The sequence below is a fragment of the Triturus cristatus genome, chromosome 2_2, assembly GCF_964204655.1.
Source record: "Triturus cristatus chromosome 2_2, aTriCri1.1, whole genome shotgun sequence".
Classification (NCBI taxonomy): Eukaryota; Metazoa; Chordata; class Amphibia; order Caudata; family Salamandridae; genus Triturus; species Triturus cristatus.
Window position 1 is genome coordinate 1,041,671,413 of NC_140582.1, and position 27,035 is coordinate 1,041,698,447.

General features: G+C 46.1%; 1 protein-coding gene across 2 annotated transcripts in view; it reads right to left on the minus strand.

The window, feature by feature from the left end:
- HTT (huntingtin) overlaps nt 1-27,035 on the minus strand; it is a 2,065,683-nt gene that overhangs the window by 1,667,081 nt on the left and 371,567 nt on the right. Inside the window, exons 8-10 of one of the 2 annotated variants that reach the window (XM_085642499.1) lie at nt 18,642-18,820; nt 17,593-17,797; nt 8,862-8,909 (exon numbers count right to left, since the gene is read on the minus strand). In XM_085642499.1, coding sequence (XP_085498625.1) covers nt 8,862-8,909; nt 17,593-17,797; nt 18,642-18,820 — 432 coding nt within the window. The remainder of the gene's footprint in view (nt 1-8,861; nt 8,910-17,592; nt 17,798-18,641; nt 18,821-27,035) is intronic. The other variant, XM_085642500.1, reaches the window with a different exon arrangement.

The window sequence follows — 27,035 nt, forward strand, 5'->3', positions numbered from 1 at the left end:
AACAGAGACAAAACAGAAGTGATCCGTTTCGGCAGAAACACATTTGTGGTCCCAAGGCTGTTGGCACACTGAGCTAGGCCAGACTCCCCACATATCCAATGCTGTCAGGAACCTGGCCATCGTGATCGACAGCTGAATCTTCATGTTCTTCAGTCAACATAGTTGCTTCCACACCATCAAAATGATCGGGAAAGTCTTCCAATGGCTTCCTCCGGACACCTGTAGATCAGTCACACAAGCCCTTGTCACCAGCAGGCTCGACTATGGCAATGCTCTCTGTGTTGCCATCACTGCCCACTCCCCAAAATATTCCAAATTATACAGAGAGAGTCCACAAGACTACCACATACTCAGTTAAGGACATCATAATTTAGCAAAACCAGTAGGTCTGCTTTTAATGTGCTCATACATGCAATCAACACTAGTGCAGTTTGGTGTTTGCATTGATTAGCATACTAAAGCAGTCTAAGAGAGTCCACAGAACGGGTTTAAGATTGGAGAGTCCACAGAATGAGTTTAAGCTTGGACAGTATTTGTTCATATCCTCTTACAATTTAGTTTATATGATTATGCCTTAGAATACAAATACAATTACAGCACATACAAGGTATTTATATTTTTCATCAGTCATATTCTCATACAGTATGGCATGAATACTACAGTGCATTGCTGTGCTGTTACATTTTCTGATATATGCTGCTTAAATGATCTGCCTTATTCTCATTCATAACCATCAGGATTGCAAGTCATATCAAGCGAAGTCAAATCTTCTATCTCCTGTAAAAACAATCAAATGCCCAACTCCCTCTCCACCCCCCCTCACTCCCCCTATGCGTGCCTTGGAATGATGTAACCCACTAAACCCTGCCCTATTCAGGTTTATTCTGTAGATCTGTTGTAGAAATGTCTGATACTTCTTGTGTTGGGGTAGAATGCAAATGGTTGTGTTTGATTTCCATCTCTTAAGTCCCCTCCCTGCACATCCTCTTCATCATTGTTAGTTGGATGTTTCAGTAGCATTACCAACGCTTCCCATGGTCTGGTTGTCTGTAGGGAACCCCTGCCTCTTCTGGCCTCCCTCAGTCTCACTGCCCCCTCATACGTCACCCATCTCATGAATTCCTTCTTCCATCTTTCCACCCCGGGTCCCCCATGAGTCTTCCAGTTCCTAGCGAGCTCACTTTTGGCTATCAGGAGTGCCAGGTCTTGGAATTTGTTACTTTGACTTTGGGGGTGTGGGGGAACCAGTGTAAAATACAGTATCCTGGTGTTACTTTTACCTCCTTCTCTGTTATCACCAATAGTACCGTTGTCACTGCTCTCCAGAAGCTCTCTATCTTAGGGCAGTCCCAGAACATGTGCAAGAAAGCAGCATTGGCCTCACCGCAGCGGGAGCATATTGCTGATCGAGTCCCACAATGCCTATTGATGCGTGCTGGTGTGAGGTAAGCTCTGTGTAGCACATAAAAATGTATTAATTGGAACCTGGCGTTTCTAGTGACCCTGTTGCCCTCTCCACAAATATGTCCAACGTTTTCTCTATATATATTGTCAAATCCTCCTCCCATCTTTCCCGTAACTGGTTGAGTGCGGGCAGTGTCTCATTCCTGAGGCGTCGGTACAAGCAGGTAACTGCTTTGAACGTCCCAGGAGGCTGACACCACATATTGACATCCTCCCGGCATTGGTGGTTCAGAGAGCCCTCCCCCCAGTGCTCTTGTATTGCCTTCGTAAGGGGATTATAAAGTCAGAAATGACCTTGGGTACATCATATTGCTCTCTGAATTCGTTGAATGGTAGTAGGGACCCGTCCTCATATAACATGCCAATGGTGGTCCTCCTTGCTTCTATCCACATCTCTAAACCTCTCCAATATCCTCCGGGTGGAAGTGCCATACAGAGGGTCTGTGGGATCTCCGGGGCATGCAGCTTTTTTGTTTTAGATCTCTGTTGGCTCCTGGCCCAGCATTTACGTATTACTTTGATTTAATTGGTTTCATCCCCCCTCTGTACGGGCAATCAAAGCACTATGCAAGACAAACTTAGACTTGGGATTGTGTCATCTAGCTGGTTAGAACCCCTCACCCTCCCAGCTACCCATTTTGTGAGCCACTGCAACTGTGCTGCTAAATAGTAATATTCGAAATCCGGAAGTGCTAAGCCTCCTGCTCTCTTTGGCCTCATTAATGTAGCTCACGCCACGCTACGCCTGCTCGTCCCCCATATGAATTAAATCCCTAGCGTTTGCAGGTGGCGAAACCTACCCACCAGGATCCAGACAGGCAACACCCCAAATAGATATAGCAGTCTCAGCAGGGTCACCATTGTCAGCAATTATACTCTTCCCATCACTGACAAGGGCAGAGACGCCCAGAAGGTGAGACTCAAATTCACACCTCTGATGGCTTTCCCTATGTTACCTTCCAGTAGATTCACCCAGTCGTGGCAGATATTAACTTCCAGATAGGGGAGACATCTATTCCATCTTCATTTGTGGCTTTTCCCGCCCTGCTTTAGTGGGAAAAGATACAACTTCCTTCAATTGAGCTGAAGTCCCGATACACTCTCCAGTGATGCAAGCAGTACCTCTGCTCCGTCAAGGTCGTCCTCATGTTCCGAAGGAATAATAACAAGCCATCAGTGTATAACGCTATATACTGGGTTCGGCCCATCACCTCCAGACCCCTATAGTGAAGACCCGTTCTAGCCCTGGCAGCCAGGGGCTCCATAGCCAGGGCAAATAACAGCCGAGAGAGTGGGCATTCTTGTCGTGTTACTCTCCACACCTGATAGTTATCCAATATCAGGCCCACAGTCTTGACTCAAGCATTGGAGTCCAAGTATAGCAGGGACATCCACTCTACAAAGGTCCCCGCCCGAATCTCTCCATTACCCTGAAGAGGTATGGCCATTCTAGGCTATCAAAGGCCTCTTCGATATAAACTGCAAAAATGACCGCCTCCTCCTTATCCTAGGAGTCTGCTTTAGAATGCGCAATAGTCTTAGAATATTCATTGCCATATTACGATTTGGTATAAACTCTGCCTGGTTCATGTGTACTAGGTCTGACGTATGTGGCAGGAGTTGCATGGCTAAACTTTACTCAGGATCTTATAGTCTAGATTCAGCATGGAGAGCGGTCTATGGCTATCTTGTTAGTTGCTGGCTTGCCTGGTTTTAACAGTGGGATAATCAATGCCTCCCTTGTGAAGCCCGGTAGTGTCCCATCTTGTCTCGCTTGATTGTAAATTTCCACCAGGCGTCGTCCTAAGATATCTACATAGATAGAGCAGAACTCGTCCGAGAGTCCATCTGTGCCTGGTGTTTTATTCCTGGCCATAGACTAATAGCTGTTCTATATCTCCTCCCAGCAGTTTTGCTGCCTCTTCTTTTACGGTTGTAGGTTCTGAGGGCCTATGAAGTCATGAATATCTGCCTCTGAACACGCTGTGCTACTCCTATATAATTCGGCATAGTACTTAAAGAACACCTTATTAATATCTTGCTGTCGATTGGACTCTCCTTCCAGTTCGTCTCTGATTTTGAGTATAGTCGACTCCCTCTTAGCCGGCTAACCACGCTAACAGCACCCCTGTCTTGTCCCTCTCAGCATGGGCTCCAATCATGTAGTTCTTATAGTCAAAACAGCAAAACCTTTCAACATGTTCTGCCACTGTCTCTTTAGCTGTCATTAAGTGCTCTTGCAGCTCCCTATGATCTGGTCTTACTTTTTCAAGTTACATAAGGTACTGTTCTGCCTTCAGCGTGTCTCTCAGGAGTGTCCCCCTTATTCCCACTACTTCAGAAATGCATTTCCCCCTATTCACAACTTTAAAGGCATCCCTCTCCACCATTGGATTAGAGGCGGGCCCTGCGATAGCTTCAAAGTATTGCTCTATCGCAGTCCTTATTGTGGTCCTCTAGTGCTTCCGGTCTTAATCGTCAGGTGAGGATGCTCAGCCTATCTCTTGTTCACTGAAGCCCTACCAACAGGGGATTATGGTCTGAGATTGTCCGGGCTAGGTACTCGCTTGACCTCACATGTTCATGCATGTCTGGAGTGCAAAGGATGGTGTCTAGTCAAACATGTAACTCACGCAAATATGAAAAAAAATTAATAATCCCAGTCTCCAGGTTGTGATACCCTCCAAGTATCTACCAGCCCCCATTGGTGTTGCCATGCTCTGCGTGCCTCGGCCGCTCAAACAATGGGGGAATCCCCAAAGGTCTTTGAAAAATTTTAAAAAAACAAAAAAAACAATGGGGGCATCCTTCAGAGGTGGATGGGAGCGGTCTAAATCAATGTCCTCGACACAGTTAAAGTCCCCACCCAGAATCACCGATCTGGTCAAGAGCGGAGTCAGCGTTCTGGAAAGAACCGATAGGAAGGAGGGCTGATCGGTGTTCAGCCCATATATACTTCCAATTGTTATGTCTCTTCCGTCTAACTTGCCTATTAGGACAATATATCGCCCGTCGGTGTCTACTATGTGTCTGGTACACTGGAACGGGACTCCTGCACTCACCCACACAAGTACCCCCTTCGCAAAAGCTGAATGATTCGTATAGTACACCTGACCTTTCCATCTTTTCTGCAGGGCCTCCCCTTCCTTAGCAGTGATATGCTTTTCCTGCAACATCGCAAATTGTGTGCCCCTCCGAATAAAGTATACATGAATCTTGTGGTGCTTGGCCATGGTGTGCATCCCTTTACATTCCACGTGAGGCACTTAAGTTCTACGGTGGAAACCATGGGGTTGGCGTTAGCATTATCTTAATACATTTGCTAGTCCAGGCACGCCTAGCCCAAACTTGAAAACCCCTTTCAAAACAAACTCCCCAGGATCCCTTCCCCAGGATAGGTGATAGTTCAATACCATCTAAACTCGATACCAGTTGGTATCGTCCAGTAGATAACCTATGCAGTTGTACCTGGGAGTAAGGTTTCGATCAGTGATATCTGAGGGAGAACTGAAGTGGAGTGTGAAATATGTGAACCCTCCTGCATTAAGAGGCTGTGTGTGCAAAGAATAGGAATGCCACTACCTTAGTGCGCTATACAAGTATCAATTTACATTTACATTTAAGAAGCTGAAAGAGTGCCCAGATTGTGGATGACAGGGCCAAACTTGGGAATCAAAAGCAGTCCTGACAAAATGCTCCTACCAACCCCCTCCCTTTGTTTCCTCGTGCAATCTCTTTCCATTCATCCATTCTCTCGCTCTCTCCTCTCTGATCGCTTTCTTTCTACCTTCACCCACCCTCCTTTCTCTCTGTCCTGAAGCCTCCCTGTACCTAATGCAACTAACCTCAGTGAGCTGGCAAAAGTGACAGAGGCATTTATAGCAGCCCTGGACTTTCAAAACTGGCCTCCAAAGACTCCAGCCTACCAGGAAAATGTCCAGCCCAGCCCTAGTCTCAGCTCTGTGAATGAACATAATTGCACAGAGCGGTAATGCCTCAGCCCTGGCAGACACTCATATGGAACAGGAGAGATGCTGACAAAATATGGAAACACTTAAGTAAACAAAATAGTGATGGATGAAATGCTTGAATTAATCCCAGCCACTGGTAATTACTCGGGCCGCATCTCAATCCATCATTATTTTGCACACCAAGTCTTCTCAGTGTAGACCCAGCTATCTGCAGATCACACTTGACCCAGCTCCAATCGAAACAGTCCAGCCCAAACAGCCAAGCCAGTTCCTCTCTAAACCAGAACACAATCAACTCAGGACAGGTTTTGCCATACTTATGTGCTCCTCAGCCCGGAATAGCTTGGTTCCAGTGATACAGTGTGCACATGACCCATATGTGGGCATACCAGTCCCACTCAGGGCGAAACACTAAAGTATACAAAGAAGTAAGGGACGAAATGCTTGAATTAATCTCAGCCACTGGTAACTACTCGGGGACACATTCCAATACATCGTTATATGCACACCATGTCACCTCTGTTTGGACCCAGCTATATTTGGGCTGGACTGTTCCCATTAGGAGAAGAGTCGAAGCCAATTTGCATATGGCTTGGTCAAAATTGAGGTGGCAAGGTGGGTAAAAAATGATGGATTGGGATGTGATCCACAACGATTGCCAGTGGCTGAGATTCATTCAAACATTCCATTCATCCCTCTGTTTTTTGATGCCCCAAGTGTGACGGGTATGCCCAGACATGGGTCCCTTGCACACTGTGACACTAGAATCAAGCTATACCCGGCTGAAGAGCCCAAATTAAGGGTGAAACCGGTCCTGGGTTGCTTGTATTCCGGTTCAGGGAGGACCTGGCCTGGCAGTTCAGGCTTGACTGTTCCCATGAGCAGCAGGGTCAAGGTTGATTTGCATCTGGCAGTGTCCAAACTGAGGTGGCATGGTGGGCAAAAAATGATGGATTGGAATGTGGCCCGAGCGATTGCCAGTGGATGAGAATAATTCAATCATTCTATCCATCACTTTGTTTTTTGATGCCCCAAGTATAAAATATGAAAAAGCAAAAGGGAAAGTTGCCTTGCACTCATGTTTGGAAAAGTTCTAAGTGTCAGAAGAGAACACCTTGATCTTTTTTCATTGGACTATTCATGCCTGGAATACGGTGGCTAAGTCGAGCTATGTTTGTAAATATTATTACCAAGAGGAGCCCCTAACTTACAGTATGGCTAATGCAGGCAAAACTAGTGCACTCCGGGTATTCCAATCAGCACATGACCTGCGAGTCATACAAAAAGAATGCGCACAACCGCGTGAGCACAAAGAGAGAAAAAACAACTGAGACGAAACAGAGAAAGGGAGAAGAAGGAACAGAAAAGAGAGGAAGTGGGACTTGGAGAAGAAGAGGTAGATAGTGGAGAATTAGACAACAGAGAATCTCGATGACCGAGAAAGAGTACACACGGTGGTGTTCGTGCACGACCCCTGTGGTTGTGGATGCTCATGCTGATGAGAAAAAGAAGGATGAACATCAATTGGGCAACAAGACAGAACAAAACCAGGTGGACAACTGTAAGCCATTCAAAAGGTGTATTCTGGTTTGCATCGACTAATAATGGGTAAAAGATTACACAAATAATATATGCATATGTAATGTTTTATTTTTGTTTGCACAGGAGAATCAAGAAGCAGTGTTTTAATATGGGCCTCTTGGTCAGTGTCGTAAGTGAAGCCCTTCTTTGTTGCTGACAGCAGTAGTAGTAGTAGTTAAAGGAACTGTGGCACAGTTACCATTGGGTGCTTAAATTTAAGATAAGAGGCCTGGAAGCTGAGGGAGAGAAGTTTCCTGGCCTCTTACCTTTCCAGTCTACAAAAGGAAGTGCAAAGATGATGGTATGAGGTGGAGTGTTCTGATTCACATAGAAACGGCCTGATGCAAAGATGTTGTCTCAAAGTCTTGCACGGCTTTGAGCAGCAATCTTGGAGTCAAGCGGTCTTTATCTGTGAAGGGACAATCCAAACAATGTGGCCATCTTATGGAGAGGATTGCATTGGGGTCCTAACAAAAACAATGAATACACCTATTGCTTTGTAAAAATTAATATAAACAAAATGCTTTCCGCATACAATGCATGTATGAGTTAAAGAACTGAATGTATGATGCTGCCAATGTGTAAAATAGCACAAACAGCAGAATCCCTAGCAGACAGATTGATAAACCAAACAGCTAATTGCATGAGGCAAAAGACAACTACTCCTCTGGGCTGAGCCAAGATGCATTTAATAAAGTCTCAAGACAATGCCCGAAGATGCTCATCCCAAAACCCACTCTCAGTATATTGGGTACAATACATCCTCTAGACGGCTGCGCTATCAAGCCAGACCTAGCAAGGAGTAACTAAGTAATACATGATGTTCAAGAAACAACTAATTATCATCCGCTTTCTTTGAAAGATGCATTTTTCATAGCTCCCTTCCTAATGGTATCTATGGTAGCATGCTGAAAACACGAAGTCACCTTAAAACGGAGTTGTTTAGGATAGAGGCTCTGTACTCGCCTCAAAGCTACTTCTGGAGCCGTCTATACAAACAAGGATGCAGTGCCTAGGCAAATCAGCCTTTCACTCTGTTGGTCCATGCGTTCGAATGGATGGTTAGTGACCCTAAGCGAGTTTCTTTGCATCTGAATGCATTTAAATCTGTTGTGTGACTGTATATGTGTCTGTAAATTGTGCTTGTGTGTGCCCTCCATAATATGCATATTTGCTTTGTCACTGCACATTTTAACTGTGATATTCAAATCAATAGGCAATGTATTGGCTCAAGAAATGGGCTCTGTATGCCAAGTTTTCCCACTGTTATTTTCACTATGTCTTAATCCCGTAATAAAAAAGGTCACTGTGCACATAATATACTCAGGATCTCAGAACCACAGTAGTTAACAACATACTTGAGAAGAGAGACCTTAAGAGAGTCAAAGGACTCCACCTTGCCCAGCACCACAGATCATGCAACTCATGCAGAATACACAATTAGTATCGAAAGGTGGAGATAAGTCTCATTCAAACAAGTAGAAGGGAATTATAGATGAGCAACCTGCTGTTACCTCAAAGTTATTGATTATTCTTCCTAAATTACAGTATGTGTAAACCTCATACAACTATAAAACGCTCAGACTAAGTATGAGGAAAGCTGCTAGTAAACAAAAGGTGAAACTACATAATATTTAAGGTTAAGTAGTAGCCACAATCCGGAATGAAATTCTAACAGTACGAGCTTTGTTACATGTATTAAATACTGAGAAATGTCTACATATTTGTAAAAGGTCCATATATGGATAAACCGTCCAAAATGTACTACTCCCCTGGGCAACACTTTATGGACCGCTGTAGCAAAGAAATGAAATTTGATTAGCAATATATTTGTAAGATAATCACCTTTTTGCTTTCTTGTAATAATAGGGCTGCAGGAAGAACCCCCTCCAGCTGAAAGAATCACATAAGAAAAGAGGTGAAAGGCATAGTAAGGACAGTCTGCTGTTACCTTGAGCAAATTGCGTAAATCTCCCAGGACCAAAAGCAAGTTAGAAATTGACAGAGCAGTTTAAAGTGTAAGAAAGAAGACTTGATTGTTTAGGAAGGATCATTCTACATGCCGGTTAATCAGCGTAAAAAGGAAACATTATGCACGACATGCACCAATTATCTCTGTTAGGTCGCTAGTTATTTGCACCTTAGTCAAGTGTCGACACCAAAAGATCCAGTACACGGAGGTTACTATAAACAGTAAAGCCCCTCCCCAAATAAGCCTCTTGTGATTTCAGAAAGAAAAACGACCCTGTGGGTATTATGTGCACACTACAAAAACATTTATCACATATTTTAATATAACTAAATGCATATTTTTAACAACCATCTAGAGGGACATAACAGATTGTCAAGTACTAAGTATTACAATTCTGTGAGATACTAGAGTAGGCATTTGCATGAATCATTTAATAGTCTGTCTGGCTAGTAAAACAAATAGTATATCTCTTTTCTATTTACTTGGAAATAAATATACACTGATTGTTACTTCAGGGTTATGGACCAAACATCCATGTCCCAATGAGTACACCTGCGATCAGACAGACTCAAAAGGTAGTCCTGAATTATTCACTGACTAGTGAACTTAAATTGACCATATTTCTTGCAAATGCCGAGCAAGTTATAGAAAAAAAAAGACAAACAAAATTGACTCGCCCAAATATGAAAAGCACGTTTGTCTGCAATAACAAATTCATAAAAGATGCATTATAATGTTGACAGTAGCATCCAACAAAGAAAGAGTTCGGAGTACTTGTCTGCAATATCATAATACACACTTTATTCTGCCATCTTTTTAAACATGCAGGGCATAATAACATTCACATAAACAAGTCTTAATGTCATTAATAAACATGACAAGATTACTTAATTGTGTCTCAGGACCTCGCCAGGTCCAGGGTGTTCGACGTATGTGCAAGGCTTATTGAAAATACCATTTTGATGATCTGAGGGACATGCAACCAGAATGGTGATATTGAATATGCTACTTACCAGTATGCATCTGTTCTTGGCATGTAGGGCTGCTGACATTCATATCTGTGCATAGATCGCTGCCTAGTGTTGGGTCCGGATGATTGCACATTGTTGTCCTGGAAGAGTCTTCGAAGTATCACGAGATAGGTGACTCCTCCCCTGGACCACAGTGCGCATGGGCATCTTCTCCATCCCCAGATTGTTGTTCGCCATTGTGGCAATGATGGAGTAGATGCAGTAAGTGATGACCATGCTATACAGTAATTCTGAGAGCTGCAGCTGCTACAGGCGCCGGGGAGGAGGGTGGGCGATATGAATGTCAGCAGCCCTACATGCCAAGAACAGATGCATACTGGTAAGTAGCATATTCAGTTCGAGGCATGTGGGCTGCTGAATTCATATCTGTGCATAGAATACATAGCAGTACCTCCTATTAGCGGCGGCTACCAGTGCCAGCTGCAGCAGTCTGAAAAAGAGTTTTGAGAACAGCCTGTCCTACAGCTGCCTGCTGTTTTGAGTGTACATCTACGCAGTAGTGTTTGGTAAATGTATGTATAGTGGACCATGTGGCTGCTCTACATATTTCCTGTAAAGGAATGTTTCCCAGGAAAGCCATGGACACCCCTAACTTTCGTGTTGAGTGGGCTCGTGGGGGAATCGTTAATGTGCGTTTAGCTTTTTGATAGCAAATTTGAATACATTTAACGATCCATCTGGCTATCCCTGCTTTGGAAATGGCGTTGCCCTTGTGTTGTGGAGAAAAGGCAACGAAAAGCTGTCTTGTTTTCCTAAAGTCCTTAGTTCTGTCTATATAGTAAATGAGGGCCCTCTTTACATCTAGTGTATGGAGCATTCTCTCTGCGACATTTTGTGGATTTTGAAAGAAAACAGGCAGTTCAATAGTTTGATTCATGTGGAACTGCGATATCACTTTGGGCATGAATTTGGGGTGGGTACGTAGTACAACCCTGTTTGCGTGAACCTGTATGAATGGCTCTTGAATGGTTAGTGCCTGGAGTTCACTAACTCTTCTTAGCGAAGTGATTGCCACTAAGAAAGCTACTTTCCAGGTGAGGAATTGAATCTCACATGAATGGAGAGGTTCAAAGGGTGGACCCATTAATCTGGTGAGGACCAAATTGAGGTTCCACACCGGTGCCGGTGGGTGTCTTGGGGGAATTACTCGTTTAAGTCCTTCCAAGAAGGCTTTGATGGCAGGCACTCTGAATAAAGAGAGGTGCTTCCTGTTTTGAAGATAGGCTGCTATCGCGGTTAAATGGATACGTATTGAGTTGTATGCAAGATTGCACCGGTATAGGTGTAAGAGGTAACAGATGATGTTTTGAATGGATGCGTCCAGCGGGTTAATGTCATTGTTGTTGCAGTAAATGACAAACCTCTTCCATTTAGCCACATAGCAAGCTCTGGTCGTGGGTCTCCTGGCCTCTTTGATGATCTCCATACAGTCAGGTGGCAGGTTTGGGTAGCCAAACTCTAAGACCTCAGGAGCCAGATTGCCAGGTTCAGCTGTTGCGGATCTGGGTGCTGAATTTCGCCATGGTTCTGCGTTAAAAGTGCGGGTTTGATCCGCAGCCTTTGATGCAGCACCACGGAAAGTTCTAGAAAGGTGGTGTACCATGGTTGGCGTGCCCATGTGGGAGCAACTAGGATGAGTGTCAGCGAGTGTTGTCGCAGTTTGCGTGCCACTAGCGGTATCAATGGCGCTGGGGGAAAAGCGTACGCAAATCTGCCGGACCAGTTCATCCATATCGCATTGCCCTTTGACTGCGGATGTGGGAACCTGGCGGCAAAGCTTTGGCATTTTGCGTTTTCGTTTGTGGCGAATAGGTCTATCTCTGGATGACCCCACTGTTGGAAGTACGGTTGGAGTACTGACGGGTGTAGCTCCCACTCGTGCATCTGGTGGCTGTGTCTGCTGAGCAGATCCGCCATCTGGTTGTCCTTGCCGGGAAGGTGTTCCGCCATGAGGAATATGTTTCTCTGAATGGCCCACTTCCACATGCTCTGAGCCAGATGAGACAACTGTGGAGAGTGTGTTCCTCCCTGCTTCTGTATGTAGTACATGGCAGTCATGTTGTCCGTCCGGATCAACACGACTTTGTTGCACAAGTGTACTTTGAAGGCTGTCATGGCTAGGAAGATTGCCATCAGTTCCAGAACGTTGATGTGCATCTTCTTTTGTTGCGTTGTCCATAGTCCCTGCACCGTGTAAGTGAGTACATGAGCTCCCCAACCCTGGAGAGAGGCGTCCGCCGTCAGGATTATTTGTGGAACAGGCTCTTGGAACGGTCGGCCCTTGCAAGGGTTTTGTGGATTCCACCAATGCAGAGAGTTGTATGCCCGACCGCTCACCAACACTAGGTCTTTTAATTGTCCGTGAGCCTGATTTCATTGACGTGCTAAGCACTCCTGAAGCGGGCGCATATGTAGTCTCGCGAGCGGGACTATGAAAATGCAGGAGGCCATCATGCCTATCAACTGCATGAACACTCGCGCAGGAAGGGAGTGTTGAGGTTTGAACTTTGAGATCAGCAGTTGCATGCTGTTGATCCTCACTAAATTTGGCTGAGCTATGGCTGCCAGAGTGTTTATGGTCGCGCCCAGGTACTGTCGTACGTGTGTTGGAGATGTGATTTTGGGTAATTTAGTGAGAATCCCAGACTGTGAAGAAGGTGAATGGTGAGGGAAATGTGGCTGGCACATTGCTGGGCTGACTTTGCCTGAACAAGCCAGTCGTCCAGGTAAGGGAAGACGTGAATGTGTTGTCTCCGTAGATGTGCAGCCACTGTTGCTAGGCACTTGGTAAAGACCCTGGGTGCTGTTGTTACTCCGAAGGGGAGAACTTTGAACTGATAGTGATGCCCCTGGATAGTGAACCTGAGATATTTCCTGTGTGATGGGTGTATGGGTATGTGGAAATACGCATCTTTCAAGTCCAGTGTGGCTAGGAAGTCTCCCTGACTGAGGAGCGGTAGAACTTGCTGTAGGGTGAGCATATGGAAATGCTCTGAGAGAATGTAGTGGTTGAGGGGTCTCAGGTCTAGTATAGGTCTGAGCGAACCGTCCTTTTTTGGGATTAAGAAGTACAGAGAATACACCCCTGTCCCCTGTTGGTTTACGGGCACGACCTCTATTGCACCTTTTTGCAGCATACTTAGCACTTCCTGCTGCAATAATGCCAAGTGCTCTACAGACATAGGACGGTGCTTTGGCGATATGTTGGGTGGAGTGGACGTTAATTCGAGACAGTAACCGTGCTGGATAATGTCCCTGACCCACCTGTCTGTGGTGATGGTTTTCCAGACTGACAGGAACTGTTGGAGTCTCCCCCCGACAGGTGTTATGTGGTCGGGGGGCAGGGAGAAGGCGTCACTGTTTGTTTTTGGGGGAGGACCTGGTGTTGCCGTACCCACGTCCTCTGCCTTTGGTGCGGGATCCACGATAACCTCTGGTGGTTTTATCATAGTTACTTTGTGTGCCCCCTTTAGTGTACTGCTGCTGTGACCCCTGACCTCTAGCTGCTCCTCTATTCCCGGGGCGACGAAAGGAGCCACTACGAAACTGCTGCGTCTGCAGAGCCCCCATTGATTTTGCAGTTTCAGTGTCTTTCTTAATTTTTTCGAGGGTAGTGTCAACTTCAGGGCCAAATAAATAGTCTGGGTTGACCGGTTGATTTAAGATATTGTTCTGAATCTCTGGCTTGAATCCTGAGATTCTCAACCATGCGTGCCTCCTCAACAGGACGCTTGTGTTGATTGCCCTCGCCGCAGTGTCGGCTGCATCCAGTGCGCACTTGATGGATGCATTGGTAAGGAGTTGTCCCTCTCTGATAAGGAGCTCCGCTGCCTCTTTATATTCATCTGGCAAATGTTGTAGCAGTGATTCAAGTGTGTCGTAGTGGGACCTATCATAACGGGCCAGGAGTGCCTGTGTGTTGGCAATGCGCCAGATGTTTGCTGCTTGCGCTGCAATCCGTTTGCCTGATGTCTCCAGCACTTTGGACTCCTTGTCGGGGGGAGGAGCATCACCCGTTGATTGTGAGTGGGCTCTTTTGCGAGCATTAGCAACAACCATGGAGTCTAAAGGCAACTGACCCCTAATGTACATAGGGTCTCCGGGTGCAGGCTTGTATTTCTTTTCGATTCTGGGGTTTAGCACCCGTGCCCTGGTTGTTTCTTTAAAAATGTCTTTTGCAGGTTTTAGAACTCCTTTTAACATGGGCAGAGTTTTGACAGTTCTTTTAGAAGAGGCGAAAGTGTCCACCAAGAAGTCTTCTTCGACAGTGTCAGAATGGAGTTCTACTCCATGATTGGCAGCAGCCCGTTCTATGAGGGCATTAAAGGCAGCAGTGTCCTCTGTGGGAGATGTCTTTATGTTATAAAGCTGCCTGTCATGGGTATCTGGTGCGGTACCCTGGTCAGTGGGGTCATCCCATGCCTGATCTGGGTCTTGCAGGTGGTCATCAGGATCGATATCCCCAGGGTAGGTGGTATCATCCCCTACATAGTCCTCTCCTGCGTCTGCCTCTGAATGCGTAGGAGAAAAGGACGGTGGATCCCGATGGAAGGGTTGAAAGTGTTGATGAAGCACTGGCCCTGATCCTGCCGGTAATTTGTGTTTGAGAGGAATTTTGTAGGAGTCCAATCCCCTCTCTGGCGTGATTTTCCGCTTGCGGAGCATCAACCTACCAGTGTCGGCGCCGATAAATTGTGCCTGTGAAGGCTCGATATTCGTTTGTCCAGTGGATGGGGACTGTGTTTGGCGGACACGTGTCCGAATCTCGAACAGTTTCGGCGCCGTGGGTGGCGGCAACCCAAACGTGATGTTGGCCGGCGCAGAGTGTGATTTCGCAGCCGTGTGCGTGTCGGGATCCGACTTAGAGTGGAGGGTTGCCCGTTCTCTGATGCGTTGCAACGATGCTGAGACCTGTTGCACGGTGAATGCAGATGGCGCCTTGGAACCCATCGGCACCTTGGAGGTAGGCGTCGAAGCGGCATCCGACTTCTTTGCAGTCATTGGGTCGTCGATCCGAAGCGAGGTATCGATGCTCGTTGGAGTCGATGACTTGGCAGGCGCCGCCGTCTTCGACATCGACGCAGACAGGTTGGCCACCTTGGCTTTGGTGGTTTGGGCCGTAATCTTCGGTGCCAGAGGCCGAGGCGCCTTGTGGAGACCGAGGGCCTTCTTCTTCGGCTCGGCACCCGTATCCGCTGCGGTGAGCTCGGCACCGAAATCCCTTTTTGCGCGTTCGGAGCCGATGACCTTTGCTGGCGTCGAAGGAGTGGAGGGCTTCGAGGCCTTCGAGCCGATCGCAACCAGTTTCACTTTCGGAGGAACTGGAGCGATGGACGGTTTCGCTGAAGGGAATCCAGTCGTCTTCGATAATAATGGCTCTTGTGAAATGCTCGAGACCGGGCCTGGAGGCGGGGCCGAAGAACCGTGAGATTGATCTTGGGTAAGGCCCGTAGGCGATTCTTCGACCTGAGCCTTATGACGACTTATTTTTTCGGCCTCCGTATCGACGGGTTGGCCTAGCTCTTCGCTGGAGCTATCTTCCTCGGCCCCAAGGGCCTCATCGTAGTCTCCTACCTCTTCGACGACTTCTTCTCCCTGAAAGATCATCGTCGTCTTCCGATCGCGAGTCGTGTTCGGAAGCGGGGCTGGAGTCTACGTCTTCTACGCTCTCTGCGTCCTCGTCTTCGGTGCTAAAGATGTTGGCCGGGGCAGGCGCCGATTGCTGCGCCTCCAGTCTCGCTGCCCGTCGATTCCGGAGAGTCTTCTTCGAGCGGAACCGGGCACAGGCCATACATTTCGACTCATCGTGATCCGGTGAGAGACATTTGTTGCATACCGGGTGGACGTCGATGTGTGGGTATTTCGCGTGGCATAAAGGACATCTTTTGAAGGGAGTCCTCGATTCCATCGTCGATCGAAGTTCGATGTTCGGACCAAGCGGATCCGAAAAGCTGGAAGAAGGTGCTAAAGCACTAAAGAAATTGGTCGATACCGAACGGGAACAGTACAGACGATAACTAAAGGCCTTTTGGCCTTAAACTGAATTTTCCTAACTTGAGCTAAGATAAGCACATCCGAACCCAATGGCGGAAAAAACAATCTAAGGATGGAGAGGATGCCCATGCGCACTGTAGTCCAGGGGAGGAGCCACCTATCTCGTGATACTTCGAAGACTCTTCCAGGACAACAATGTGCAATCATCCGGACCCAACACTAGGCGGCGATCTATGCACAGATATGAATTCAGCAGCCCACATGCCTCGAACCAAACATTTCATTTACATCATAGTTGAGATCACGATCATGCCTGAGTATTTAATTTATGTGGTTATTTGCATCCTATATAACTAGCTAAACCTGAATACTGACAATTCACTGATAATTATTCCTGGATCTCAGAATTCTCACCCTGTGAACAGATCAAAGGATCGAACCAATGTTTACAAGTTGTTTCTAGAGTCAGAGATTAATGATACTGTCCAGCAAGTCTCGGAACATAAAGCAATTCTCAACCTCTAAAGGCTGCCACTACCCATTTAGTCAGTCAGTTAAAATGTGTAGTTCTTGGGATCAGATAAACCATTTCAATCAGACGTTCCATCCAACCTGCAGGAGGCACATTTATGTTAGTGTGCACATAGGAACCTAGATTCCCTACATGCACAGTTCCAAGACTTCAATAGCAAATGGAAAACTGCTGCAATCAGTTCGAACCCTTCTAATGCCCTACATACTCCACCAATGTACTTTATTTTTTACTATGATGCTATCTCCAGAGGACATACATTTATTACAGTTAGAAAAAAAGGAACATTTCTCAGAAATGCATCATTTAACAATAAAAATAATTTAGTTGACTCAAAACGTATTCAGTAATATTGTCTTTCTTCGAATCACAAACATTTGAAGAGTGAAGTCCACCATTATTTTAGTACAACAAAATAATCTGAAATAGTTGACAAAAACAAAGTACAAACACAAAAACTAGTATGTAACCCAGTGAAACGTGTCATATGCTAGATCGGTCATCCATGGCTCATATGGTTAATTACTATTTATAATCTAGGACTGTGTTTACATAAACTATGGGTCATAAGCAGATGTTTGGTGGGTTGGGAAAGTACGAGCAATAATTAAAGCTGCCTTTAAATTCTGTGTTTAACTGTTCACACTTCACAGAGCTTCAAAGACAGAGGTCAATTGTCAGACTACGTTTTCTGATAGATTACTGTGGGAATGCTGTTTACTTTTCTTTCTCAAACTGCAAAACCAGAAGGCTTTTTAAAGTGACTTATGTGACAATCTTGCTGGGGTACAGGGAATGTGAAAGGAAAGGCTGTAGGACGTTTCCTGCAACCCACAACAAAACGTAAATACCTCTAAATGAATTTTATGTATTCAGCAGTTAAAAGCAAAAATCAAGCACATTTGTTTGTAATTTTGAAGTGTGCGCCTTAAAGGTAGGTGGGTCGAAAATGTTTGTCTTTCTAAAAAGTGAGTCATGTTTTTAAAATGTTTGGGAGCCACTGATCTAGGAATACCTTATTGGGACGGTCCTCAAATACAGACTTACCTATGAGTTCAACTATACTTCCGCTGCGACTTCTGCTGGTCAACTCATCTCGGGACACACTCACCCGTGGAATGCCACCGTCAGTTGTCAGAGCATAAAGGAGATCAGGGGGTGTAGTCCTAAGCAGCTGCTGAAGTAATTCTAAAGCACCAGTCACTACATTGTGATCCCTGTGCTGGGTGTAGTGCAAGGTGAGTTCATATACCTGGAGAAGGCAAATAAGTATTTTTTTAATAACAGCGTTGACAAATAAACGATTAGAATTTTATTTCCCCCGACTCATTATAGTAAATATTTAGTTTTAAAGTTCTATGGAAAATTGTCCAAATTGATTATTTTGGCATCATTTTTTATTTTTAGGGTATTTCACATTATGGCTCAGAAACATTTAACAATATGGCTACAAGCAAATCAGTTAATAAAATTATGTGCCATGGCTAAACATCCATTGTCAGTATAATAATCTCATCTGAATAAAATGAATACTCCTATTTCTTTCTGTAGAGCACGATGAAATTTACACTTGAATGTATATGTGTACTTTTAACAATTTCATCCTACAAAGAAAGCAATAAAAGTAGAATGAATACTAGAAGATAACTAATGTAATAATATCTATACTTCCCTTTACTGTTTTCCATTACTGACGTGCATAGCTTTATAATAATTTAAAGTTTTGCATCTTATTGTTTTACAAATCTATCTTTTAGGTTATAATGAAGATTTTTTATAAATAAATGAAAAATATATTTTAAATTCAGTTGAACTCTCATTATGTAGTGACCCACACTTGAATTAAAGCACGTTTCAGCCAAAGAAGAAGCAGATAAATAAGGGAATAGAATATATCGCAGTAATAAACTTGTAAATATTCTCACTTTGGAGCATCACTAATAAATAGAAGACTAATTTACTTTGAGCTAGAGACCGAGCTTCACATTTGCATTAACATTACCCAATTCATGATAACGTTGCTAAGTTTGAGAACACTGCATTTGTTAACCACTTAAAAAATAAAATTTAAATGTTAATTTTCTGTGGGTTCGTACCTGTATGAGCTGCTCTGCAGAAGGTGAAATTTCAGTTTCTTTTCGTGTAACACCAAAGCTGCCTTTTAGACTAGTGTCCTTCACCTGTTGCTGCAGCAATGGCATTAAGTATCTTAGTGTTAAAAGTACTCCCAAAGTAAGAAGAGTAGGGTGGTCATCTTCCACAGGAACTTGCAGACCTACCAGAAAATCACCCAAAAGATGATGTAAGCAAGTGGGTATCAGAAATAAAGATACCAATACCCGAAATGAACATTAAACCAACATCGAAGAAACACTTCCAAGCCATAACAATTATCTAACAGAATTTGTGCCTGTAGTTTATTTATTTAAGGTATCACATAAGTAGCAGGTCTTGCCTGTTCAGTCAGAGTATTCTGCTGTATAATCAGACATAAATGTGTTGCTATGTTAGAGAAAGTGGCATAGTGCAGAGTGGGCTAAAGTGTCATTTAGTGGAGTGGTGTCTCGTATTCTACAGTGCCGTGGAGTATAGTACACTGGAGTGGCAGAGCATACAGTGCAGTAAAGTTTTATAGAGGCGTGTTGTACAGTGTAATGGTATGCCGTGTTGTACAGTGTGTGAAATTGTTGTAGAGTGGAGTACAATGTACTGGCATAGACTGTCTTGTACAGTAAAGTGAAGTAGAGTAGACTTGAGTGTGGCACAGAGTGCAATAGTAGAGTGGTATATAGTGCCATAGAGTGTAGTGGCATATAGTGTAGTTGAGTGGAGCTGGTACAGTGGAGTGGCATACAGTGGAATAGCGTAGAGTGGAGTGTCGTAGAATGAAGTGGTGTCCAATGATACAGCACACAATGGAGTGGCGTACCGTCGAGTGTCATTGATTGGTTTGGCCTACAGTAGAGTGGAATAGTATATAGTGCCATGGGGTATTGCGGACTTGCGTACAGAGTACTGCCATAAAGCGTAATAGTGCATAGTGGAGTCCAGCATTTAAGAGAGGTGGAGACGCGTTGGGGGGAGGGGGATTCGGCAGATGGTCACGTGTGAAAATAAATAAAAAAGTAATTTTCCCACGTCCGTCAAAACCCCGCCCAACCCAGCCCCACCTCTCTTACCTGCACGGGCCGCGGCTGGTGGAGTGGCAAAGAGTGTAGTGGCATACAGTGAATAGCATAGATTGGATTGGCGTACAGTGCACTGCCGTAGAGTGGAATAGCGTATAGTCGAGTGGCGCACAGTACAGTTTCACACACTGGAGTGGGGTTCAGTAGGATAGGGTAGAGAAGAGTGAAATATCAGAGTGGAGCAGTGTAGAGTAAAGTTGCATACAGTGGAATAGCTTAGAGTAGATTAACAGAGTGGAGTAGTGTACAATGAATTGTTGTAGACTGGAGTGCCGTACACTGGATTGGCGTACAGTGGAATAGTATAAAGTGGAGTGGCGAACACGGGAGAAGCGTGGAGTGGCGTACGGTGGAATAGCGTACACTGGAATGGCGTACAGGGGAGTTGCATACAGCAGAATAGCATACAGAAGACTAGCATACAGGGAAGTGGAGTGGTGTAGAGTGGAGTAGTGCAGAGTGGAGTAGTGCAGAGTGGAGTAGTGCAGAGTGGAGTAGTGCAGAGTGGAGTAGTGCAGAGTGGAGTAGTGTACAGTCGAATAGCGTACAGTGGAGCAGTGCAAAGTGAAGTGCCATACAGTAGAATAGTGTACAGTGAAGAGTGGAATGGCGTAGAATGGAGTGTGGTAGAATTTAATAGCGTACATTGGAGTAGCAGAGTACAGTGGTGTACAGTGGATTGGCTTAGAGTGTAATGGCATACAATAGAGTAGCATATAGTGAGGTGGCGTAGAGTGCTATAGCTTATGGTGGAGTGGCATAGAGTGGAGTGGCGGAGACTGGAGTGGCAAACAGAGGAATACCGTAGAGCAGCATACACTGAAATAGCGTACAGTAAAGTAGAGTCGAGTGGAGTTGCATACACTGGAGCGGCATAAATTGGAATAGCTAACAATGGATGGGGTAGTGTGTAGTGGCATGGAGTGGGGTACCGGTGGAGTTTCACAGTGCAATAGCATACAGTGGATTGGCATACAGTGTACTGGGGCAGAACTGAGTGGCAAAGAGTCGAAAAGTGTAAAGTTGAGTGGCATTCAGCACGGTTGCGTACAGTGAAATAGTGTATACCCGAGTGGCGGAGATTGGAGTTAAGTGGTGTAAGTGGAAAAGTGTACAGTGGAATTTTGCACAGTGTAGTGGCATAGAGTAGAGTGGCATACAGTAGAATGGCAAAGAGTGGAGTGTGGTAAAGTGTTACAGCATACAGTGAGTAGCGTAGAGTGCAGTGGTGTTGATTGCAGTGGTGTGGAGTGGAGTACATTATAGTGGCATACAGTAGCGCGGAGGGGCGTACGGTTGAATAGCATTATAGTGCACTGGCATACAGTGGAGTGGCACAGTTTGGAGTGGTGTAAGGTGGAATAGTGTGGAGTGGAAAGCATAGAGTGGAAAGCATAGAATGGAGTAGTGTAGCATGAAGTGGTGAAGAGTGGACTGGCGTAGAGTAGATCAGAGTAGCACAGAGCAGAGTAGCACAGATCAGAGTGGTGTAGAGTAGTGTAGAGCAGAGTGGCATACAACTGAGTGCTATAGGGTGGGGTGGTGTAAGTAGAGTAGCACAGAGTGGGCTAGCATAGTGTGGAGTGGCATACTGTGGCATAGCAATACAGTGAAGTGGTGTACAGCGCAGTGACAGAGTAGAGTGTGAAAGAACGGAGTGGCGTACGGTGGAATAGCATAAAGTGGACTGGCACAGAGTGGAGTGGTGCGGAGTGGACTAGTATGTTGAATAGTGTAGCGTACAGCAGAATAACATACACTGGAATAGGGTAGCATGAAATAGCATAGAGTGGAGTGGCGTACACAGGAGTAGCGTAGAGTGGAGTAAGGTTGAGAGGAGTGAGGTAGAGTGGAATGGCGTAGAGTGGAATGGCGTAGAGTGGAATGACTTGGAGTGGAATATATAAGAGAGGAGTGTTGTTGAGTGGAACGGGGTAGAGTGTTGTGGCGTACAGTGAAATAGGGTGCTGCGGAGTGGCGTGAAGTGGTATACAGTGGAATGGTGTAGAGAGGAGAGGCGTAGAGTGGACTAGTGTAAAGTGGAACGATGCTGAGTTTACTGGCATACAGTGTAGTGATGCAGAGTGGGGTGGAAAATAGTGGAGAGGCGTAGTAACTGTGTTTTTCTATGTGAATCTCTATTTTTGAGGTGCTAGGCCCAACCCTAGCATCAGTTTAACCTTTCATTTTCAGGGATATTTTTCTTTTCAAATCTGTTTAATAAAGATTTCAATCTTACATCACTATGTCAAAGTAATGAACAGATTTCAACATAATATACAGCTGTCATCATATGATTACACAGGTTCAGTAATGGCATCTTTACTATACATCGCATTTCTAAAATCATAGTAGTTAAGTGTTTAATTGCATTCTGCTGCCAACTATTAGCTGTAATGTGAAACAATGAAATAGAAAACAAGGAGAGAAAGGAACGAAGAACAGAGAGAAATAGAAAGGGCATAGGTGGGTATTTCGAGCAAAGGTCTCGAAGCTTCTTATCAAGGGCTAAGGGGTGGGTATCGGGCTCCCTGTGGTCTTGTGCTGAAGAGTTTGGTGGGTAGTATCAATGTACTGGGTTAGTGGAGCGTGCTCAAATAATTGGAGGGCACGAAGCTTGGGTGGGGTCAAACAGAAGCTGCCATGTACCTGTGAATTTAGGTTTAGTGTGTGTCATTCGGGATGTGAGAAGTTCCATCACCATGGTGTGCTAGAGCCATGTTAACCACATTGCGATGGGCGGTGAAATTGGCTTTTTCCAATAAAGGGCTATTAGTTGTTTGACACTCTAAGCATGTGCAAGATGAGGCTCCAATCCGCATGAGTCATAGCTAAAAGCATGAAGGGCCTGATTTCTAAGATAGTCACAATGGGGGTACTGGGTATGGAGAAGCCTATGGCGCCCTTGATGTGGCATAACACCTCCTTCCAGGATAGGGTTAGGAATGGAGAGGTGTGGGGCAACGGCTAGGGTGACTGATTCCAGAACCCGGGGGCTCACTGTTCGATCCCCGGCGGCAGATTAGCCCAGCACCATGTGACTCTGGGCAACAGCTCGCTTAATCTTCCCGACGGCCCCCAGCGCCTTGACACCTTTGGGTAATTGTTCGTGCTTTACAAATACTGGACATTTATTTATTTACCATATATGTAAGAAGTTTCCTTTTGCAGCTTGGCAACACCAGCAGCTAGATCAAGAGGTGGGCAACATCCTGTGTAAGCGCTGGGGAGTATAGTAACATCTCGTCATGAGTTTGTATGCGGTTTCTCGCTGGGGTATGCTTTTGTATATTTTCGGTATATTGTGCCATTATTGCTCCCAGTACTTTGATGTAATCTCGTCTGTTAGATTTGCTTGCCATTGTACTTGATATGTGTGGGGTCTAGTCGGGGTGGAGTGCTGTAGTTCTTCATAGGTGCAGGAAATCAAGCCCCACGAGCCCTCGTATGAGCGTACTAGCGTTTCAAAAGGGGTGAAAGGCTGAGTTGCCCCTTGAGTGTTTAGCGGTGTGTTTAGCAAGTGTTGGATCTGTAAGTATTGTAATTTAGCCTCCTCAGGTAGGCGGTATTCTCTCTTACATTGATCAAAGGTTTTTAGTCTATCGCCCTCAAAGCAATCCCCGAACGTGCGGCATTCTCCCTCTCTCCACACCGGGAAAGATTATGGTTGCAGGGCTGGGGGGGGGGGGTGGGGGGGGGGGGGGAACTCCGGGTTTCGCGCCACCGATGTGTTGAGGAATGGGAAAGAGATGAGGCCCCTGGAGACTGCCATTTTGTCCCAAATGTCTAGCGCGGTCTTTGTAGGTGTAGCTATTTAGGCACATCGAGGGCGGGCATCCCGTGGGAGCCAAGTTAGGTCCCAGGGTGGTCTGCAAGCCACTGCCCGATCCATATGGAATCAGTGCTTCTCGCTTTCGCGAACCACCCATTCCGAGATGTAATGGAGGTGTGAAGTTCAGTAGTATTCTAGGAGATTAGGGCATACCATCCCCCCTCTAGCCCTGGGCAGCATCAGGAGTTTGTTTGGAAATCTCGGCCGCTTCCCTCCCCATATGAAATTGGTGAAATCCCGTTGCATGCGTTGTATCACAGCTTTGCGGTATCGGGGTAGGGAGTGTTTAAAGTAGATATAGTACTTTCGGTAGGATGGACATTTTAATTGCATTAAGCCATCCCATCCAGGAGAGCGGGAGTGATTTCCAAACAGGCACGTTTTCAAGCACTGTCTTCCTGCATTCCGGCCAGTTTACCTGTGTCCAAGTTGATAGGGAGAGGGTCAAGTTTAGCCCAAGCTAGCGGATCGAGTGTGGTACCCATTGAAAGGGGGTGAAGGATTGCGGTTCTGGGATGTCCTCACCAGGTATGGTCAGGTTCAACACCCATGATTTGGGCAGGTTAATTTTGAGGCCCGAGGTTACTTCGAATGCTCTTAGGACTGTTATCAGCGCTTGGAGCGAGGTCCTGGGCACCGTCAAAGTGAGTAAGAGGTGGTCCGCAAACAATGCTATCTTATGCTCAGTACCCTTAAGGGGAATGCCCCGAATATTCTCTGACTGGCGAATAGCTATAGCTAGTGGAACGTTCGCAAGGGCGAAGACTAAGGGGGAGAGCGGACAACCCTGTCTGGTGCCTCAGCGTATATCTATTGGGGGTGTGAGCTGGCCATTGACCCCAACCTGTGCCTGAGGGATGCCGTACGATGCCATAATTCGAGAGACCATAAGGGGTCCTAGCCCTATTTTCCGAAGAACCGCCCGTAGAAAAACCCAATCCACCCGGTCAAATGGTTTTTCAGCATCAAGCGATAATAAGCAAGCGGAAATGTCCAAATGGTGGGTCTTTTCCACTAAGTGGGCTAGCCGACGTACATTGTCTGCCCCTTGGCGTTGGCGAAAAAACCCCGGATGGGTCAATCAAACCGAGCAAGTAGGGCTCCAGTCAGTTGGCCAAGATCTTTGTGTAGATTTTGGCATCTGTGTTGAGGAGAGCGATAGGGGGGGTATGACAAACACAGTGTATGGTCTTTGCCTGGCTTGGGAATGAGGGCTACTTCTGCCATTGTAGGAGTGAGCCCGGAACTGTCTGCAAATGAGTTAAAAAGACGCAGCAACTGGTCTTGCATTTGCGGTAAAAACATGCAGTAAAAGTGGACAGGGAGTCCATCCGGAACTGGGGTTTTGCCCACTGGTAAGTCCTTTAATGCCCGTTGGAGCTCAGCTTACATGATTTGATTCTTTTAGAATCTGGGAATGTTGCTTATCCAGGGGGGCCCAAGGGCAGGTTGAGAGAAGAGAATGTGTCTGACCCGGGGACGAGGGGCCACTGTCATACAGAGCGGTGTAAAAAGTATGGAAGGCATTTAAGTTTTGTAAGACTTTAGTTAGCCCCTTAGCATAGAGAAGCGCCGTTTATGCGTTCTGGAAGGTGTTGGGTGGTCCAGTCTCTCCAGGGCTTTATTGACGCTGGTCAAGCCAGCCTCCACCAATCTGGCCTCGCGACTGCGCACTAACGCAATTGACAGAAAGACACCCCTGATTGTCGCCTTAAAGACGTCCCACAGAACAGAGCACGAGGTTTCTGAGAGGAAGTACGATCTGAAATAGGCCGAGATCTCTGTCCGAATCTCTGCTACATCCACCGGGTCGCACAAAGCATGGGGGGTAATGGCCATCGACGCTTAGGGCGGGCCCAGTCAGCAAGTTCCTATATTAGCTCTTCCAGATGGGCATAGTCAGAGATGGAAATATCCGATCTAGAGGCAGATTCCATGCCCCCACGAGTGAGTGGGAGAGAAACAGGTAATCAATGTGAGAGTATGAGCGGTATACATGGGAATAGTAAGAGTAGTCACGTGTGCCAGGGTGGTGATATCACCAGGCGTTTATAAGGCCTAGGTCAGTGAGGGTTCGCTTCAGTGCTGCAGGCATCACCCCAGTGCCCTGGTAAGAGTTTGAGCTACGATCCAAGTCGGGGTACCAAACCAGATTGTAATCTCCACCCAGTATTAATTGGTTCCCATCCTGTGCCACCTGATCTCTTCACAAGTTCCTAAGAAATAGGTCTTGTGTTCGATTGGGTGCGTATATGTTGAGGAGAGTGAGAGGTCATGTCCCATATTGTATTTCAATTTTAATACCCTTGGTTTCCCCCGGCATGTTCTGGCTTTGAATAACTCTGCGACCGCCGCGGTCTTAGTCGAGGAGGATGCCCAATATTGCGTCGGGTACTTAGGGTGTGCCATGTGACTCATGTCTAAGTGTAAAAGGTGAGTCTCCTGTAGGAATGTATTATCAGGGTCTGACTTAAGCAGGTAATGCTATACCTGGCTCCTTTAATTAGGGGCATTTAGACCTTTTACATTAAGGGAATGTATTTTAACATCAGAGGTGGTGCCCATTGTCAAAATCAAAAAGAGTTGCTAATGGCGCCGTTTTGATCTGTGAAAGGAGCATTGCCCCAGACCAGCTGCCGCTCCCCCAGTGTTGTCGATCGTTTACATGGTTTAATGTCGGCCGTGTGCTTGGAGAAGTTGAAGGGCAGAATGAACTCAACAGGGGTGGAGGCACGTCGCAGCCGCCTCCACTGAGCTACGGATGCAGGGAGGAGCCAAGGCCTCATGTGCAGCGTCCGTCGCGGGTAGCAATGGCAGATGTACCCAGGGCCTCACAGGAGGGAGACAGACTGTAGCCACAGCGAAGGTCTCCCGGCCAGTGCACCTCTAGCCACCAGTCTCCAGCAGAGCAAAGGCCATGGGCAGGGTGATCACGCAGGGCCAAGGGAGGCCCCAGGCCCTGCCCGCATCCGGCAGCACTACGTGCCTGGCCCCGTAGCCCTGGCCCTGCAGCCAACCCCAACTGCGTATGGGAAAAAGGTGCGCCCAGCAGGGGTGTTAGCTGAACATGATCAAAAAACCTTAGAAATTCACATAAAAACAAAGGTTGAAATGAGGTTATACTTAAGTGCTGAAATAACAAAAACAATTGTTTATAAAACAAAAATAACACTGAAATTTGCTCTTTATAGTTCACTGAGCTGGGGCATGGCTTGGACGCCGAGGGGGCGTGGCTTGGACGCCGAGGGAAGATGGCGGACCCTGCCTGAGCTCCGCTTCATCGCGGGACTCGGATCCTGCTCTTACCGTCATTTCGACAGCGGTGCTGCTGTAAGGGACTGCAAGGCTATGGGGAGTCTTTTGACCGCCTCAACTTCAAGTTTCCATGCATTGGGCGGCTTTTACCCGCATCGGCAGTTTCTCCTCCTCAGAGATGCGAGCGGCCGCCATTTTGTTTCGTTTTTTGCGGC